The following is an 18,835-nucleotide window of genomic DNA, read 5'->3' as shown; positions in this document are numbered from 1 at the left end:
TTCTGATACAGCTATGTATGGCCATCAGAGCTGCAGCCCTTTCAGGCAGATTTTTCACATGGATCAAGCCTTCTATCAAATTATTCTTTCCCTTGATCTGAGTACGCAAGATTTTCTTTCAGGCAGGTTTTCAACATGGATGGATCAAGCCTTTCAAATTATTCTTTTCCTTGGTCCGAGTGTGCAAGATTTCCATAGTCCTTTCACCCTGTTTCTGCTATATAAATATCCAAACTAGGGACTGAATATTTTAAAATCCAAATATTATGAATCATAGAAAATTATATCTTGGAAGGAAACTTGGGAGGTCATTTGGTTCAGCCCCCTGCTCGAAGATGATTAAATTCAGTGTTACAGGTTTGCATGGGGTCTTTTCCATTCAAGTTTTGAGTATGGAGATAACACAGACTTGCAGGGTAATCTGTTCCAGTGCTTAACTACTCTTGTTGGAAGATTTTTCCTTTATGTCCAGTAGAAATCTACTGTCTTGCAGTTGGGGATTGTTGCTTCTCTTCTTTAGCTGTGTGCCTCTGGGAAGCGTCTGTCTCTGTCTTCTCCACCCCTTTTTAGGTATCCTGAAGGGTTCTCTTTACCTCCCTTTTAGTTGCTTGTGTTTGCAGATAATATTTGCATTTTGTCAGCGCAGGCACCAAAAATACTGCCAGTAAAGAAAATTCCTGTAGATCACAAGGGAACAATAGAAGAAGTGACTAACATTAAATTGATGAAAATTGCTTATGTACAAAGTTATCAAGGTGGCATTTCGAAATAACGTCCTTGTGGGAGGTTCACTGATATCTTCCTTTATTGTGCCTCATAGGCTGGGTATTTATAAGAGTCTCTCTTTCTACATTAAGTTTATTCAAAGCTTAAAAGACTATTTTCATCCTTTGTTGGGGAATTGCAGCCTTCGGAGACTTCAAAAAACAGTTCAAACTCAAGGGCTTTGGTTTTACATGTATTTCACATACCAAAGTATGTGGTATAAGAACCAAACTGAGAAAGTCCATTCAGTTTACACCTTCCACTACTTGTGCTGCCAAACTTGAGCTAACATGCTATCAGCACTTCTCCCATACCAGATTTTTCTCCTGGGATTACTAGTTGCTTATAATAGGTATTATAAAACTGATACAAACCACAAGAAATGTGTCTGTGTATACAAGAGAGAATGTGTGTGTGTGTTTTGAGTGTGAGAGGGAGAAACAGAATTATTACTCTCTCCTCCCAGAAGGGCTCATGTCTCATGACAGGTTGAAGGACATTTGATTTGGTGAGTTACTTTGACATTTAGGGTAGGAAGCAGCCTCGTGGCACAGCTCGGGTAGACACATAGCTTCTACTGTATGTCATGTCTGTGTCCTGAGTTCTCCACATGTTTATTGTTTTCTGCTTATAGTACCCCTCATCAAGGTATTCTGAGGAGATTTTACCAAATGATGTGAAGTAATGACACAGACTGGTTAGCTATTTGACCATGTGTGTTCACGATGCTTGCAACAAAATAATAGCTACTAGCACCTTTCTTCTCTAGATGTTTCACTGGAAACTAGAAAGATCTTTTTAAAAAGTTATCTCTGTTGCCTTCATGATTTCTTGTCATTGGAGCATCACAGTTAGCTTAACTTAAACACAGTAACTTTGGTAAGAGGCTACACAAGTTTTTTACTGTGGACAGCATACTGCTAAGAAGCAGCAGAGATCATGATTGTAAGCTGCAATATTTAACAACACCCAAGGACACTTCCAGTCTGGCATTACTGCTAAATAACGTTTATCCCATAATCTCTCATTGAAGGACTGTATGAGTTAAGGAAATGTGATTTTATTTTTATTTGTTTTATGGTTTGGCGTTTTTTTCCCTTTTAAGTTTTTATGTCATGAAGTAGATCCTGGTCTACATCCCCAAGTATAATTTATCTTCCTGTCTACTCAGATTCCCAAGCCAGCATGGTCAAGAACTGCACTGGGCAGGAGTGCTGTAGTTTTCTGTAGCTGCTTCTTTTGAAAGGGAGGAGAAGATCCTGAGATCTTCTTGTTATGAGAGGGACTTTTTATGTGTTTATGATAAGCTTGCATTGAACACATAGGCAATTTGATAGCCTGAGTCAGAAGAAAGAATCACCGTTTGAACTTTAGTTATGTGTATGGTTATAGGGACATGTGACAGCTTCATCTGCAAGAACCAGGCAGTAGAAAGGTGAGTGCAACATTTTACCCATAAGGACTTGCTTAGCCTGTAGAAAAATAGAACAAGATTAATACTAAAGTGTGTCGTCATTGTCGTCATCATTCCCCGCCTCCTGCCCCAGGCAGCACAGAGCACACACAGTGTCTGCCGTAATCTCCTTTTCTAATTGTAGGTGTATTCCAATAATCCCTTTTCCTCCTTATAGCTGCTTACATTCTAACACTTAGCCTTTTTTCGCCTCTTACTCCTGTGCTGGTGGTCTCAGAAAAATACAAGTTGTCTGATATACGTAAAAGTAGAAATCTTTGAGACAGAAGTAGCAAAAGCGAAGTTGCCCTGTGTGGACAACAACCAGCAGGTATGAAATCCTCAGCTGAACTCTGCCTAAGCAGTCACCATGCCTTGGGACTCAGTGGAGGATTTCCATGGTGGTGTGGGTGATTTCTGTTTTTTTTTTTTTCTTCAAGGCCTGCTTAGCTGACCTTTTACATATCCAGGTTCAGTTTTGATTTGATCTAAAATAACCACAGTTTTAGTATCTTACTTTACCTGATATTTTAGAGAAGTTTTATCTTATAATACAGGTATTTATCTTGTAATAGGGTTTTATATCTTATGAAAGGGATAAAGCAGCATGTTTAAGAAAGCAAAAATTAACATTGTAGACCCAGGCAAATACATTCAGTCTTGCCTTTCCTGCCTAAACATTGAAAAAGGTGATTTCTGAGGTATAGTTTCTTCCTTCTGCCCCGTACAAAAAGAATATATTCTTTTCTGGATTAGTTTTCTTTACCTTGAAGAGAAATACTAGCAGATACCCAGCTCTGTAAAGAAAACAGGAAAAGATCCGTCTATAAGAAGCAAAAACTTACTACTAGATAATGAAGAAAAATAGTTTGAAGAGTATCATATGTGTAGTCTATTTCACAGTTGGTTTGTCACTTGTCAGACAGTTTTAGTGCCCTGAAATGCAAGTGCATTAAATTAACCAGAATTGTTATCATCCATTCGGTTTGATTAAACATGTCAGTGATGTGGCAAAGTTAAGACAATAGAGTCCCTGGAAAGATAATGTCATGGTAAAAAAAAACAAACCACAAACAAACAAAAAACCCCCACCCAAAACCAAAACCAAAAACCCCAACAACTAGAAAAAGTCAATGGAGAAGGCAGACCAGCATGGCTAAAGACAGTAAATTAAATCCTGCTTGGAAAACTGACCCTGATCCAGCAAAGGGCTTAATCTTGTAATTTAAACATGAGTTCTTCCTTCTCCAAGCATGCATGTTATCCCACTGAAGTAAGGGTAAGACTGAGTTCCAAGGTTGTGGCCGTAGAGCTCAGCATCTGTCAGACCAGAGCTTTCATTGACCTGATGGGGGACACATCTTGCAATAAGATGAATGGTATTTGTGTAGACATTCATGTTGTGCAAGTTCACTGCAACCCAGTGGTTCCAAAGGTAGTCAGAAAATTACTGTTATGTTTGGGTGCAAAGAGCTATAAAATGTTTTATACTGTAAGGTACAAATCTTTTTGTAATTGTACCACAGAAAAAATGTAGAGGTATAGAAGAACAGATTTAAAAATCATATACAAAAGTATCTCATGTGTGGAGTTCTGAGTTGAAAGGTTTTATTGATAAATTATGCCATTGGTCTGAATAGACTTCAAAATCTGTAGTCAAAAGGAATTCCTGTTTTGTGCTACATTGGTAAAACATATGGGTATTTTTTTTTCATATGAAAAGCTACTGGATGATGCAGTATGAAACTTGAAATTTGTTTCATTATTCTATTGGAAGCAGCTACGCCTTGACAGGCAATGGCTCTTCAATCAATGAATATTGTTAGGTGTGTTATGGATAGTTTAAGGGCTTAAGTACCAGTTTCACCTTTGTGGGGATGTAACTGCTACAGTTAGTCACTAAAGTTAGATTGCTGCTCCTTCCTGCGGAAAAATTGTAAGTGATAAAAACGAACATATGAAATATTACAGATTTAAACTAATCTGCTGGTAATGTGTGCTCACTAATCTTTTTAGAGAGCAAGGCCAAACTGCTTCCCATGTATATGGGACTGGTCAGGGGGTTGCGGGAGTCTAAGGACCATCCAGAGTAGATTGTGGCTCTGCATCTGGAACAAGAAGCTGACAGGGTTGATGCTACAAGGGCTATAATTAGTCTTACACCTGTGGCCCACCTTGTTTCAGTGGGAGATGAAACCTTTCTTTCCACAGTGCTTCCATAATCTTCCATGATGCCCATCCTTTGTGTATAACATCCTTGAACACTAGGAATTAAGTGTTGCTTGGCAAAGAGGGCAGCTTTCCTCTTGGAAGATTTTCTTGTTGGTGGAATTTCTCTGCTGCCTGTCTTCTGATGCCTTAAATCATTTTATGTTGTATGTAGCTTTTGTACCTGAGAATTGATGCTGTAATAATCTGCATTGCTGGTGAGTTGCACATGATGAATACAAGAAGCAATTAGCGTGACCCACAGAACATGCCTTCACAGCACATTTATTGCACTATAAGCTACTTCTGTTTCAGTGAAAAGCAATCGTGTATATAGGTAAACAGACTGCTGTACTTGTGTTTGGGCAAGAAGAATTAAATGCAGAAAGTACTGGAAAAAATTGGCAAAAGTTGCTGTGTATGTTGTTTGTAAAAATGGTAGACATAAGGACAAATTTATGGTTTGCCACTTCAATAGGAGCTGATTTGGCTATAAATATGAGAACTACTGAAAACTAAAACCAGATGGCCACTCCAACACTTAATTTCTTTTCATATTCCCCCGATGTTTTGTAGCTGTGCAACGGTGGATCTGTGACTGATCTCGTAAAAGGATTTCTGAAAAGAGGCGAAAGGATGAATGAACTTATAATTGCTTACATTTTACATGAAGCTCTGATGGTAAGATAATCTCTCAGTGAAAGGACAGTCAACATTCAGCTCATATTTTTTTCTTTGAATGTCCCCACTAACATGGCTCACTAGCTTGTATTGTAGCAGTGTTTAATGAAATCAAGGTAATGTGTAATTTAGATGGTTCTTTTTGAACAAGCAAGGTAAAGAGCAATTAATCTGTTTGTTTCATTATTAAAAGAATTAATTTGAATTTCTGACCATTGATTAATTTCCTTAGTAAATACAGTTCTGCATCACAATCACTTTTCTTTTGAGAAATAGCAGAAATATATCTTCAATTTCTTACGACTAGCTCCAAAATATTTTTATAGCAAGATGATCAACAGATCTAGTGAATTCAAACACTGCTACAAGAATATTTTTGTGGGTAGTCAGGCTCAAGTATCTTTATTTTTCATTTTTTTTTAACTGGAATTTGATATTCTGCAGTGAAATTTAGGCCTTAGTAGTTTTCTGTGAGTTTATACTCTAAAGGTATAATATATAGTATAGATTTATAGTGCTTTTTTCTGCTTTTATCTTAAAATTTCTATTTGACATAAAGTGAAGCAATTAAAAAATACCTATTGGTCATGGGGTATGCCAAGTGTTTTTCTAGTAAGAATGACATCTCTGTGGATTTGGGTTAAAAAAAATAATATCTGGTGAAAGTTTTTTCATACTTTTCTGCTACCTTTTTGTTTCTGCAAATGTAATACAGAGGACAGAGCTGTTAGTAAAAAGTTCTTGTTTACATCCCACCTTCCAGGGACTTCAACATTTGCATGAAAACAAAACTATCCACCGTGATATTAAGGGAAATAATATCCTTTTGACCACTGAAGGAGGAGTCAAGCTTGTGGATTTTGGTATGTTATGTTTCCTTATATATACAAAATAAAATAGAGTAAACAAATTGGAAAAGATTAATTATATTAATTTTTTATGAAGTTTTAATTAAAATTCACTTGGAAAACGAAAGTTACTTTTTAACTTGATAGAAATAAAATATTCACAGACTTGGTGTTTTTACAGCTTTGGAAATTCTGGCATGGCTAACAAATTGAAGTTATAATGTGGGTAGTAACTACCAAATGCTTTGGGGCAGACATGGTAAGTGAAGTGGGAAAGCGGGTTAATAGGGTTCAACATCAGGTTGGTGTTTAGTTCCTCCAGGACCATGTGCTGATTCAGTGAAATTAGAATCTGATAGGCAAAAGCTTCATGTTGTATATGAGAGGACTTAGAACTTACTAGGTATTGTGAAGAATGGGAGAGCTCCACCTCAATCACATACACTTCAGTAGTTTGATTTGAAATGAAACAAGAGATACTACCTGAAGACAGTAGCGGGGGAGATGCTATACAGGTAATCCCCGCTTTCTGAAGTCTGGGAAGACTAACAGTTTTGGCAAGCCTGAACCTAAGAACTGACATTAATTGAGAAGGGTCTGTTCAAGGCTGTTAGGCCTAAAGTGATTCTTGAATGCTGTCATCTGGTTTTACCACATAAAGGGAAAAGCAAAGACACAGCTAAGTGGATGCAACCTCTTGTTTATTGGCCATACCACAGGGATTTGCCTTAAAAGTGTATTGACTGGTTTTTATGTAAGGAGGGGTATAAAAATTTGCAATGCTTGTTATTATGAACTGTTATCCTCTGGTAGCACGCTGTCTTCTGATGTTTAAATTCAATTTATTGATCACTACTTCACAGCATAGCAGACAAGTATAATTATCATGTTTCCATTCAGCAGATGGAAAATATTTTTCCTTTACCCTCCTGTTTTGTTAATTGGAATTACTCAATTAGTACATAACAATTGCTTAAACTCATCATGAGTTTTTAACTCCCGTTAGTGTAGTGTCTTCCTGCCTGTAGATTGCATTTATGCAACTCTCATTACTTCACACACAGCCACCCCCCCCCCCAACTACTAAAAAGCTAGGGTTGCTAGCTTTTCAGAAAATTCATATATTTATGTTCATTATTTCATGCCTCAGATAAAATCTTCCATTGAAAAGTCTCCAGACTTCCTAAATTATCTGCCATACACCTACTAGTATTTTCTGATAGTCTGGAAGTTTAATGTAAGGCAAGATCAATATCTTTGCCCACAGGTTTTTCAATGTGTTGTGGATACTAATTTTTTTAAGGTGCTGAAGGCAATTAGAGTCATAGAGGATCAATGCTCCTGAAAATTAATTCACTTATGCAGATGTCAAAACACAGAAGCTGTAGTGATGAGGATGTGAATTCTTTATTCCCCAGTTACTGCAATCTACTGATAAGGCTGTAATTGAAAAATAATCTTAAAATCTTGTAGGAAAAATTGTGATGCTGAAGCACAGATGAGAATGTGCACAAGAAACATACATAGATATTTATGTGGCTTGAAGAGGGGCCTATAATATCTGCAGTCCACCCTTTCAAAGGATGACTTTATATATATATATATAAAGAATATATAGGAACTGCACCTTAACTTAGGAAGAGATCAAAAGTTTCTCTGCCCCCCCCCCCCCCCCCCAAGCCAATCTGAAGCCAATAATGAGTAGTTTCAAATGGGGAAAATTTATATAGACTTCACAAAATCATCAGGGAAGTCATGCCATTCACTCTTCAGGCTGATGTTTAAGGTATTCAGGTAGAATTTGGGAGATTTGTGTCTTCTACGTAGGAGGATTTAAACCCACATTAATCAGATTCCAGGAGTATTTTTTTAGCCAGGAATGTGAGTTGATCAAAATCTCTCATGTTGGTGCTGCTACAGACTGTTGTACATAAAATTTGTTGGATCAAGGACCGAAACTCGTAGCCATCTTTTATTATATAAGCCTCTGAATCTGCGGGCTACAGAATGAGATAGACATGCAGGCACAATCTCCTTTTCTCCCAATAAATACTGAGTGGAAGCAAAATTTTTGGTTTAGGTTGAACCATTTATTACATTGTGCCAAACAAACAAACAGAAATAACCCAAATAATCACACAGCTCTTTCCAGCATGCACAGCTTTTCTGTTGTGGAGAGGGGAGCAGAGACACTGGATCAAGGAATACATCAACCACCAAACACCAAACTTGACAGAGGCAGTGGGCCCTTTCCAAAATAATTTTGTGTGTGCCATTCTCCTGTATGCTGGTTGATGATGAGATGTTCCTGAAGAGTGCTTTGCTCTTCTCCGCTGATACTCTTTATGGTGGTTTTCATGTAAACAGGTGCATAAAGCCTGTATCTGAAAGATGGACCTGTGAAGTGCCTTATGGAGCACAGTACTCAAAAAGGACCTATTATCAGTCTGTATGTGTTGTGTGGTTGTGTAACTGGAACTGTGTCTTCCCCGCCCCGCCCCCCCCCCCGCTTTTTTTTTTTTTCACTACGGTTAGGAACTTTTTAAGACTCATAAGCGAAAAAAATAGTTAACTTTCAGTGGATTAAATCACCTTTGAGAATGGCTTTTCTTTCCTTTGTTCTTTTTGTAGTCTCTGTGCTTGGTGTATAGTGTACCACCATTGTGAGTCCTTTCTTGCACAGCAGTACTGACTTTCCAGAAGCTTCATTTTGTGTCACAATTGATACACATTGCCTTATGGCTGTTGTTTCATGGGTATTTATGTATGCTGTGACCATAGTTTCTGAACACTGCACAGTCTGTAATGCATGATCTTCAGAACACTTATGTGGAAGTATATTACTATAATTCCCAGTTAACAGCTGGGGATCTGAAACTTTGAGAGACTGACTTGCTAGAGGTGACACAAAAAGTGTGTGGAAAGCTCTCCCAAAATACAAGCTAACAGGCTGTTTGCCTTTCGTAAGGTTTTGATAGTTAAAGAGATGAGAAAGACTTTGAAAGAATAGCATGGCAGTGCAGTACCTCACCCGGATTGCTTTGAAGAGTGAAATCCTTGTTTTCCCTTAATATTTTGCTGTAATATTGTTTAATTACTCCAGTAATATCCTTGTACCTAAGAAACATCTGATCCCAGTTGATAGATTAATGATCAGATCAAGTAAATGAGTTTAGAACATCTCTGCAGCAATGCTTCTGAAGCCCAGTTGCTTATCAAGGAGCTGCCAGACAGAAGTTTCAGCTTAAACTGTCCAAGCCACAAGAAGTTTAAAATACCATTACCGGGGAAGCATCCTTTCTGCTCACATACGTACAGTGCAATAATTGAGATTGGCAGAGAGAAATAAAATCATTCTTTTTTACTACAGATAGTAAGTAGCAGCCAAGGGGATCTACTCTAAGCACATCCCATGATCACAGATTCAGTTGCTGAATTCAGAGAAGAAGGTTGACTGAAGGCAGTTTTGCTACCTGAACATTTGTGGGAATTAGCTGTAAAAGGTAGAAAACCTTTGGAGAAGGATGTTATGCCTGAGAATCTCAGCAATTATATTCCAAGCAAGGAGCATCCTCTACTGCATCAATAGAAACAATAAAATGTAGCTGCACTACATTCAAGTGTAGCTGCTATGTTTTCAATATCGGATGTGTTGATATACATTTACATTAAAGTGAATTCCCTGCAGCACTTTAAAGGGTGACAGCTATACAATGTATCATATAAAAAGAGTTGGAGGCAAGCGAGGTGTGAACCAAATTCCCTTTTTATAAATATTCTTAATTATATTCGCAGTTGCTTATTAGTGTTCTGGAAAGGAAATCTTTTACATCTGTTTCTCAGAACTCTGGTTGTATGCAGTGGATTAATGTTAAAAAGCCAGATTTCAGAAGAAATTCTAGCCACTAAAGGTGCAGAAAAAATTCTGGAATTTCTAGCATGTAAATCCAAATTAATTTAATGAGAGATACCTTTTGAAAGTCTTGTGACAAATTTATCTGCAGCCTTTTCAGCCTAAATATCTTTCAGTGTCTGACCTTGTTTCATCAGTTAAAAAATGGCCTGAAGTCACTTGCACACATAGCACACTTCATCTGTAATAAAAATTCATATATTCATCTGCCTTTTACAATGTGTAACTAATTCCATAGGGAACTGAATGTTTAACACCTGCTTATGCTGACAAATACTTGCTTCTTTTAATATTCCCTCTCAGTTAAATTTCTTTTCTTGAAATCAGGATGCTGCATAGGGCCTTTCATCTATTAAATAATGTTAGTCGAAGACATAGTTCCTATTTGGCAATTCTGAGATGTCAAGTAATGTGCAGTTCCAAAATGGGACAAGAGAAATTGAGCTGTATTGTTATTGTTATTATTTTAACTTTGGTCTGAAAAAGTCCAAATGACATTTCATTTTGAAAGACTGGACATGTTTCTGAAATCCCCAGCTATTGCAGTGAGCCTGGGAGCCTGAAAGCCAGAGCTTTTCGTGCTTATTGAAAGAAGAGGATCCTAGAGGATGCAATTCCCTATCAGCAAACTAGACAGGTTGCTGATGTGCAGGGAGTCATGGAGCAAAGAATCATTTTTCCACTAAAAGTTTTGAAACATCAACAGTCACATGGCAAGTGATTATTTTAGCTAAAAAGAGGAGAGTGTAATGCTGATGGAAAATTCCTCCTCAGCTATGTTTTTGAGGGTTGACCTTGTAGGTTGATAGTCTTGAACAGGAGCAACGTAGCTCATACTTCTATGGGACTGCTAAAGCCTGCTGTCACAGACTAGAAGTATCTCGAGATGCACAGCTGTTGCCTTGGAAATGTCCAGAAAAAATGTAAGTCTAAATTGTACTTCACCACTTAGGCAAATGCATAGTTTTCCAGCAGCACTGTTCCTTGCTGAAGGCCATGTCTTTCTGTGCATCAAATCAAAACATACTTTCTAACCACATGTAATTAGAATGTTGACATTATTACCATGAAAGGTCATTGGAGGAAAAAAAAGCCAGACATCTAGATGGATATTAAAAATATTCAAGTTCCCATAATGAAAATAAGAAGTTGGAGGACTCATTAAATCTTTGGAATTCAAGCTTATTTTTAACTACAAGAGATCTCATGATTCCCCCAGGTTGGCCCAGTAATTTTTCTGTGGGAAAGGGATATTGAAAAGAATTGGCACTGTCCGTTCTCAGTTTCTTCTTAAGCATTTCATTAATGGTATCTAAAACTCTCCATCATTATAGAGTCTCTGGATAAGCAATACGTAGGAAAGATCTAAGATTTTTTTATAGGTAAAACAGGTTCCAGTGGAAGACATGGAAACAAGGTAGTGTAATCTCACTGCTGCTGGCAGATGGTGGAAAATTACAAACTGTTCTGCATGCAGTTAATAGAATAATGACTTCAAGGGTTCCTTTAGTACTGTGGATAAAGTAATTGCATAATTAAAACATGCATTGTAATATGGAATATATAGTGAAGATATGGTGATTTTTGTACTTCAAATTTTTCTGCTTTTGTTTCAAATGTTAGAAGTGTTGGATTTAAAAGTGGTATGTGAATATTGTCTTGGCATTCTAAATGCAGTTTCAGATATCACACTTTGCACGTAGCTAGCACAATTTTATCGTGGATGTATAGTAGACTGAGTCAACTACAGATTTAATCTGAGTATGACTTATTGGGAAAAAAACAGAATAGGGAAGGAATACTGTACTGTTCTATTTAGACATACTGAAAACTGCCATTACTTTGTTTAATACTTGAACTATCTCTTCTATGTATTTGGGAAACTGCAGGTAGACAGAGGTCAGCCTTTGTGTTTGGAATGTAATAGGGTTATTATTTTGTTATGGAGAAGACGATCTTCTTCTTTTAAAGCTATCTGAAGTCATCCAAAGTTAAAAGCCAAGGACATCTTAATGCTGGCATTTCTGGATGGCTGCCTGATTATTCAAAATTGCAATTTGGTGAAACAAGACAATTGCAAGACACTTTTTGGTAGTGTATTTTTATATTAACTCTATTTTTACTTTGAAATGCATAAATAATTTCATTTAGGCAATAGTAAATGAAAGTATTAAGTTCATGTCATAATTCATTTGAGTTCATAAAATAAATTTCTTTGAGTTTTTTCCCCCTGGAAAGACTGTGTAGTAGTCGTCTCAGCATTCTCTGTTGTGACTCCAGTACTGGTGTGCTACTTCTTCTTTACAAATTATTGAGTGTTAGTAATGCTTTACCACTGCTAGTGATCAGTAACAATTGATCAACATAAGTTAGAATGCATAGGTGGTTTTGTTATGTTTTATTGCATCATATTCATGCCAATTCAGATACAGAAATACAGGCCAAAATATTTAAAATTCTGTGACTATGCTAAACAAGTTGAGTTTTTGAAGTGTAGATGAGCCAGCAGCTGCTATAATAACAAAGCAAGAGTAGTAAAATCAGCTATACTGTACAGTATACTGCCCAAAATAATAGGAACAGTCTCAAAGTAATTAATGAGCCCATGGTAGGATTCCATCCTGATAGTTCCATCTGCTTAATTGCTCACCTCTCCTGGTTTTCTGATGCGTGAGAGAGCTTTCTGCTGGTTTTGTGGGGAAAGCATCTGAAATCTTGGGTCAGAGATTGGGGAGGGAACCACAACACTGAGCTTCATCCTTTCATCATGACTGCTCACTAACTCTTGTGTTACCTTGCTGTGATACAGTACTATGGCTTCTCCCTACCATGAACAGGCTTGATAGATGCAGTTTGTTGACTGATCACAGATCAGTCTAGCAAACCCTGTGTGGCACATGGCGTGGCAGAGGGAGAGAAAGCTCACAGGACTGTGCTGCAAATGTACACAGTACAGGTTGGGCTGCAATGGATTGGGAGTCTGGAGCCACCTTGTGCTCAGTGAGTAGGTTGAAAAGTCAACTGTGAGTGATCCAAGTTTGAGTATTGGGGCATTTGGGGGAAGGATATTTTAATCTCTGTCCCTTTTAATATCTACCATGGTTCCCAGCCTCACATGTCCTGCTGATATTGAAGAGGAGCTCAGCGTGACCTTGAGTAGTTTTCCAAACTTTTATAGATTACTTATTCTGGAGTAGTCAGAATATCCTATTGTGTCTCTTTCGTCGTGCCCTGCATTAGCTAGAAATGCTGTCTGAATCATTCTGCAAAAATGAAACAATTAATTAAAATAATTTAATTTGAAAGTATCCAAAACTAAATTAATCTTTCTGCCCTTAGCTTACTTTAGGCAGTGAATCATAGCAAGACTTGTATTTGCCTTAGTCATTCTAGCATGTATCCATAATAAAGCTGTCTGCTTCACTGATTCAGATCAAAACCAGACTGTTATAGTGTTGTCATTTCTGCATACCATATAGCATGACATTCATATGTTGCTTCTAAAAAGCGTAACTAGGGGACAGTGGCAGAATCCAATAAAAGTAAGGACTTTGAAGAAGGCTTTCTTCGTGAGCAGCTTGTCAAACTGCTTTGAACCCAATCAGAGTAATAATTCTGATTTTTTCAGACCAGGGTTAGCAGGGATAAGATGGATTGCATTGACTTGAGCTGTGGAACATTTTCATTGTTGAATGTTTAATTCTTTGTTGAAGGCTTAGTCCTTAAAAACTTATTTTATGGGCCATGTGTGAATGAAAGCCTTTGTGCTGTCCACTAACACAAAAAAAGTAATCACGTGGCCAAATGCTGTATCCAGGATAAGCTGTTCACTTGGTCTTTCAAATATTTTCTTCTACTAATTCACATAAAGATGTCACTGATGGCTTAAACATTAAAGAAGCTTGATACAGAAAGCTGGTGTCATATGCCAGAGACACATGAAGCAAGAAAACAGCCCTTTGTGGCCAGCAAACACTTGCTTTGGGTTTTCTCATGGGTCACAAAATAGTCATCTTGTGAGGTTATTAGAAACCTTCTGGTCTCACCTGTGTATACTGAAACCTATTCATTTTTACCTGAACTTTGAACCCAATCAGTCATTTGTACTGAAGTATTCCGGTCTTTAGGTATTCTAAATATTCTGTCCCATCGGCATAGATGTTACAGTAACCCAGATAATCTTGACAGGAAAACCATGTCATATAACAAGGAGAAAAATCTCCAGGGTTTTCCCAGTCATACAGGGAAAAAATTCCTTTTTGGATCTCAGAAATGGCAGTCACTTTGAAATCTGTTATTTAAGGAAGGCAGCATCTAAGAAGGAAGGCTTTCTCCACCAGCATACTGCAGCAGATTGTGTGTAGCTGCACAGATCCCCGAGGCTCCAGAGAAGACTAGTTCTCCTATCTAAATACATCTGGCCAATTGTGCATCCCTTTCAGGAAACCAGCTGAAGCCCCGAAGCATGAGATTTGATTAGAAGCATTGGCCTTGTGCTGCACTGAACAGTCAGGAGCATGTGGAGAGCAGCCCATGGTCACCTGCTCTACTGGCAGCCATGGAGAGAGGGTGCAATCAGAATTGTAGACCAAGGGAAGCTAGAGTACATTGCCATACCATCCTGCCCAATCTCCTGTAATATGAAAGTTCTCCGATTTCTTAAAGAAAGAAGCTGTATTAAAACCTTTTGTTTAAAAAAAATTATGTATTGTATAGATTTAGTGAATGTTCTGCCTTTTTTTAAGTCACTATTTGCTATTTTATTATCAGTATGTACCTTGTAATGATTCTGTATCTGGTTTAGTATTTCCATTTTGTTCCTTACATACCTAAAAATGCCTTTTCTTTGTCCTTAATCCTTGTGGTGAGTTTACTATGAAAGTCACTGGACTTCAATGCCTCTAGTTTCCATTTATATCACTCTATATTTTTTAGTACAGATTAACTATTTTATCCCCTTTTGCTCCATGCCTCTTGGTTTTGTAGTGAACACTATGGATTTTTCATCTCCCAGGTAGTTCATGTATGTGGTCTTGGATACTAAGCTTTTGATCTTTCTGGAGTTGTAAAGCGCCATTTGGTTATCTTTTGGATATACCCTGTTTCAGTTAAAGATTTGCATCTGCAGCAGATGTTTTCCTGAGTGTTTGGGAAAACTGTAGTTTTCATCATTAAAACAGTAGGTGCATTAAAATAATGCATAAAGGCAGGGAATGTGGTGACAAAGGACATGGAAAAGGCTGAGGCACTCAATGTCATCTTTCCCGTGGTCTTTACTTCTAAGACTGGCTTTCAGGAATCCCAGATCCCTGTGATGGCTGGGAAAGTCTGGAGCAAGGCAAAGTTACCCTTGGTAGAGAGGATCAGTTTAGGGAGCATGTAACAAAACTGGACATAAGTAAGTTCATGGGACCTGGTGAGATGCACCCAAGAGTGCTGACTGAGGTAGCTGGCAAATGTCGCTGCAAGGTCATTGAGGTTGGGGGAGGTTCCTGAGAAGTGGAAGAAAGCTATTGTCACTTCTATCTTCAAGAAGGTCAGGAAGGAGGATTCAGAAAACTACAGGCTGGTCAGCCCTACTTTGATCCCTCGGAAGGTGATGGAGCAAATAATCCTGGAAATAATTTCTAAACATATGAAAGACAAGAAGGTGATTGGAAGTAGGTAGCATGGATTTATGAAGAGGAAGTCATCCTTCATAAGATAATGTTAACACCTTTCAACTTAAAATGCTGCTGAAAATTCTACTTTTTTGGCTCCTCATTTTAGCTTTGTTTCCTACTTCTTTATTTCCATCTTACTGATTAGAACCCAATTTTAGTTCTAAATTTAATGTGACCACTTATCACTGAGCAGAAGTTCTGAAGCATGCTTTTCTGTCAATAGGTCACCCAAGGAAACAGTATAGCCTCTGCACTCTTCATTTAAAAGTTCGCTTTTAAAGTCAGTTAAAAGTCTATAAGGAATTCTAATTATTGACATTGTTTCAAAAGAGTTCTGAAGCATCTCTTGTGAAGTCATCAAATCAACCACTTGTGTCTTTATGGCCTTTTAGTAACATTTTCTATTAAATATCTTTATGCTTTCTATCCGTGCTAAATAATTAGACCTGGAGAAGCTCTGTGATCTCCCTTTACATCCCTTTAGTGGGGGTGCCACCATACTTGCAATACAGTTGCCTGTGGTTACGCATCTGGTGTGTTGTGATGTTTGACATTTGGACTATCAGAATTGCTTTGTTTTAATCGTGCTTTTTCCTTGTTGTCATTATGGAGTTCAAAGGAACTATGTATATTACTTTTTTAGCATGTTTTGTGCATTTGCGATGATCTGTCCGAAATTATCCTGTCTGGATATGTACCATTAGCCCAATACAACCTACAGCAAGCAATGAGATGATGTCAAAGATATTTTTGCAATTATAGAAGAGTTGAGTTATGATCCCACCATTGTTGAATAGGAGGTAGCTACTTCCCTGTCTGCCTCCTGATAAGAATGTTGGCTGCTTCTCAAAGTAAAGCTTAGGATGCTAAAGGAAAACCTTAAGCTGTTAGGATCTGTCACCTCCAGATCTAGTGAAAAGGTGGAGCAGAGTGATGTATGAGGGACTGCCTTCACACCCTTGGACAGAGAGCCAAGGAAGGAGAGGCCACTTTTTGCAGCAAACAGCATGGAACAGGAATGCCAAAACCTATCTGCCAGCAGGCTTAAGGGGAATGCAGTGGAAGGTGCTGCTGCTATTTTACATCTCTTTTCTCTAAGGAGGTTAAAAAAATGTTGGGAAATAATTCAAAGCGTTTCAGCCTGCTTAGATCTGCAAAGTTAACAGTGTGTGCAGGTTTTGCTTGGGGAATGATTGAGTTGCAGATTCTTAATCCAGAGAAGGTCAAAATGACGATGCTTTGGTAAGGAAGTGGACACTGAAGGCACAAATGAAGAAGGGTTATGGAAGGGGCAGCCAGAGGCAGTGTGATAGCTAGAGGCTATCACGGTGTGATGGCTTTGGCGTAGGGTTTGTGGTTTTCTGTATAAATACAGTAGCTAGCATGTTGGGAATGCAGTCTCCCTGCTGTGTGCCAAATGTGAATTCAGTACAATTTTTTAGGGCTCACCATTCCCCCATTAGCATCAGCCAGTAAATTGTGCATACCTCTGTCACAGGACATAATCATAAAATGACGTTGTACAGCCTCCCGGTTTAGATCAGAACAGTGTCTACTCAGATTGGGTGCTACTATGAGACAAATCTTTTCTAATAATAGGGAGCTCATTTCTGCACTGTTTGACTTTTATTGAGTGCTAAGGTCATAACTAGGTGGCTTTACCTTCAACGTTATTTCAATATGCCAGTTCTTGCATTAAAAGGCTTGTATAATACTCATGGTATAAGTCTGCTAATTTCCAGTTTTTATTAGTAAGCTAATGCCTAAAAAAAGAAAAAGAAGAAAAGCTTTTTTCCAACTATATGCACAATATTTCCTTTTGGATATTGTGTGCATTGGTACTATTAATGCACTTACTCAGCTCTTCACTTTCATAAGATTTGATATTTGTGTGTAATAGAATACTATGTTGTGACCTATTTTTAGATTTTATTAGGAGAATATTTGACTCGTTTTGCAACAAAGCAGTAGTAAAGGGGAAGGGGGAGGAGCAAGATGGTTTTGTTAGGAAATATACAAGTTAAAAAAAGCTGGCCAGCTATATGCTTGACTGGTTACTGAAATGCTGGAAGAAATGTTACTAAGTGTGGAATTACAGCATCTTTCCTCTATACACAGAAAAGGCCCAAGGAAATAGCATTTGTCATAAGACCTACACTCCATAATCTGAAATGCCACTTTACTGCTAAGAGCAAAAGGATAAAAAAACCAACCAAACAAAAAGCACACAAAAACCCCAAGAGCCTAAAAAATTTAGTGGTGAACAATTCAAATTAAATCAGCATTTTACTGAAGTAAAAAGAGAGAGAGGAGGAAAAAATCCTTCAGTTTATTTAATAATTACAGTTCAAAGAGAAAAAAAGCCAACAGTGCAAAGACAGAGAGGACTGTGCACATTAATGCTCCTTTTATATTTTGTTCCTTATCTCTACAGAAAGTTACTATTTATAAAATCTGACACTGGAATCATAAAAATCTAGTTAGTGCCTTTCTTTGCCTGCAGCTTTGAATCCTGTTTCCTCCTCCAAGGCTGCAAAACAGAGCTTAGCACAGGGGACTCCCACAACAGGTAAAAGGGGAGAGGGAAGCATAGCCTCCTCCTCCTCCAAAACCAAGGGTCACATAATGATGTCCATTGGCATCACTGCAACGGTGGCAGACCCGTGGTGATGGGTGCTTACTGCTTGCTTTCTGAATAATGTGTCTTGCCAAGGGCACGGGACAGCCACAGACTCCATGAGCCGGAAGCTGGATCTCAGACAGCAACTTGAGAGAGCAAAAACAAAGCCGCTGCTTAGCCGAGCTGAAGTAGGATTGATGGACTTTGCGCTAAGACTCACATTGTCCTGCTTTCCGTGGTGCAAATACTGTGTATTGGCCTTTCTGCAGGCACGAGGAGAGAAGGAGATTCAACTTTCTCAAGCTTGGAGTAGACTAGAGGGAGGCAGCCACAAAAGCAATTGGTTGCGTTTGTCTCAAAGGAACAGGCAGGATCTTTCTTGCTGCCTTATTTTCAGCTGTTATATACATTTCTGTGACAGACAAATGCAAATATTTTGTGAATCAGAGCTGAACACATAGCTTTAGAGTAAAAAAACAGATCAAGCACTCTATGGTTTCTTGACCCCCACTGAAAAAAAACCCAAAACAGTCAAATTCTGTCTAGGCAAAGTTTTAGTTAGTATTTCCACTGGGCAGGTAATGTGAATTGCTTTTGTTAAGAACCATCTACAGAGTTTCAGGAAGATAAAGGTCAAGTGTGTTCAAACCAGATGATACAGAGTTGAAATTGGCCAGTGGTGCT

The 18,835-nt window shown here is 38.1% G+C and overlaps 1 protein-coding gene across 6 annotated transcripts in view; it reads left to right on the top strand.

The window, feature by feature from the left end:
• The window catches only part of MYO3A (myosin IIIA), a 126,892-nt gene that overhangs the window by 32,740 nt on the left and 75,317 nt on the right, over positions 1-18,835 (top strand). For all 6 annotated transcript variants that reach the window (XM_055709356.1, XM_055709357.1, XM_055709360.1 and 3 more), the window contains exons 4-5: positions 5,003-5,107; positions 5,871-5,970. In XM_055709356.1, the coding sequence (XP_055565331.1) occupies positions 5,003-5,107; positions 5,871-5,970 (205 nt within the window). The remainder of the gene's footprint in view (positions 1-5,002; positions 5,108-5,870; positions 5,971-18,835) is intronic.

The sequence above is a fragment of the Falco cherrug genome, chromosome 4, assembly GCF_023634085.1.
Source record: "Falco cherrug isolate bFalChe1 chromosome 4, bFalChe1.pri, whole genome shotgun sequence".
Classification (NCBI taxonomy): domain Eukaryota; kingdom Metazoa; phylum Chordata; class Aves; order Falconiformes; family Falconidae; genus Falco; species Falco cherrug.
Note: the sequence above shows the minus strand (reverse complement) of the source record. Positions and strands in the feature narration are given on the sequence as shown.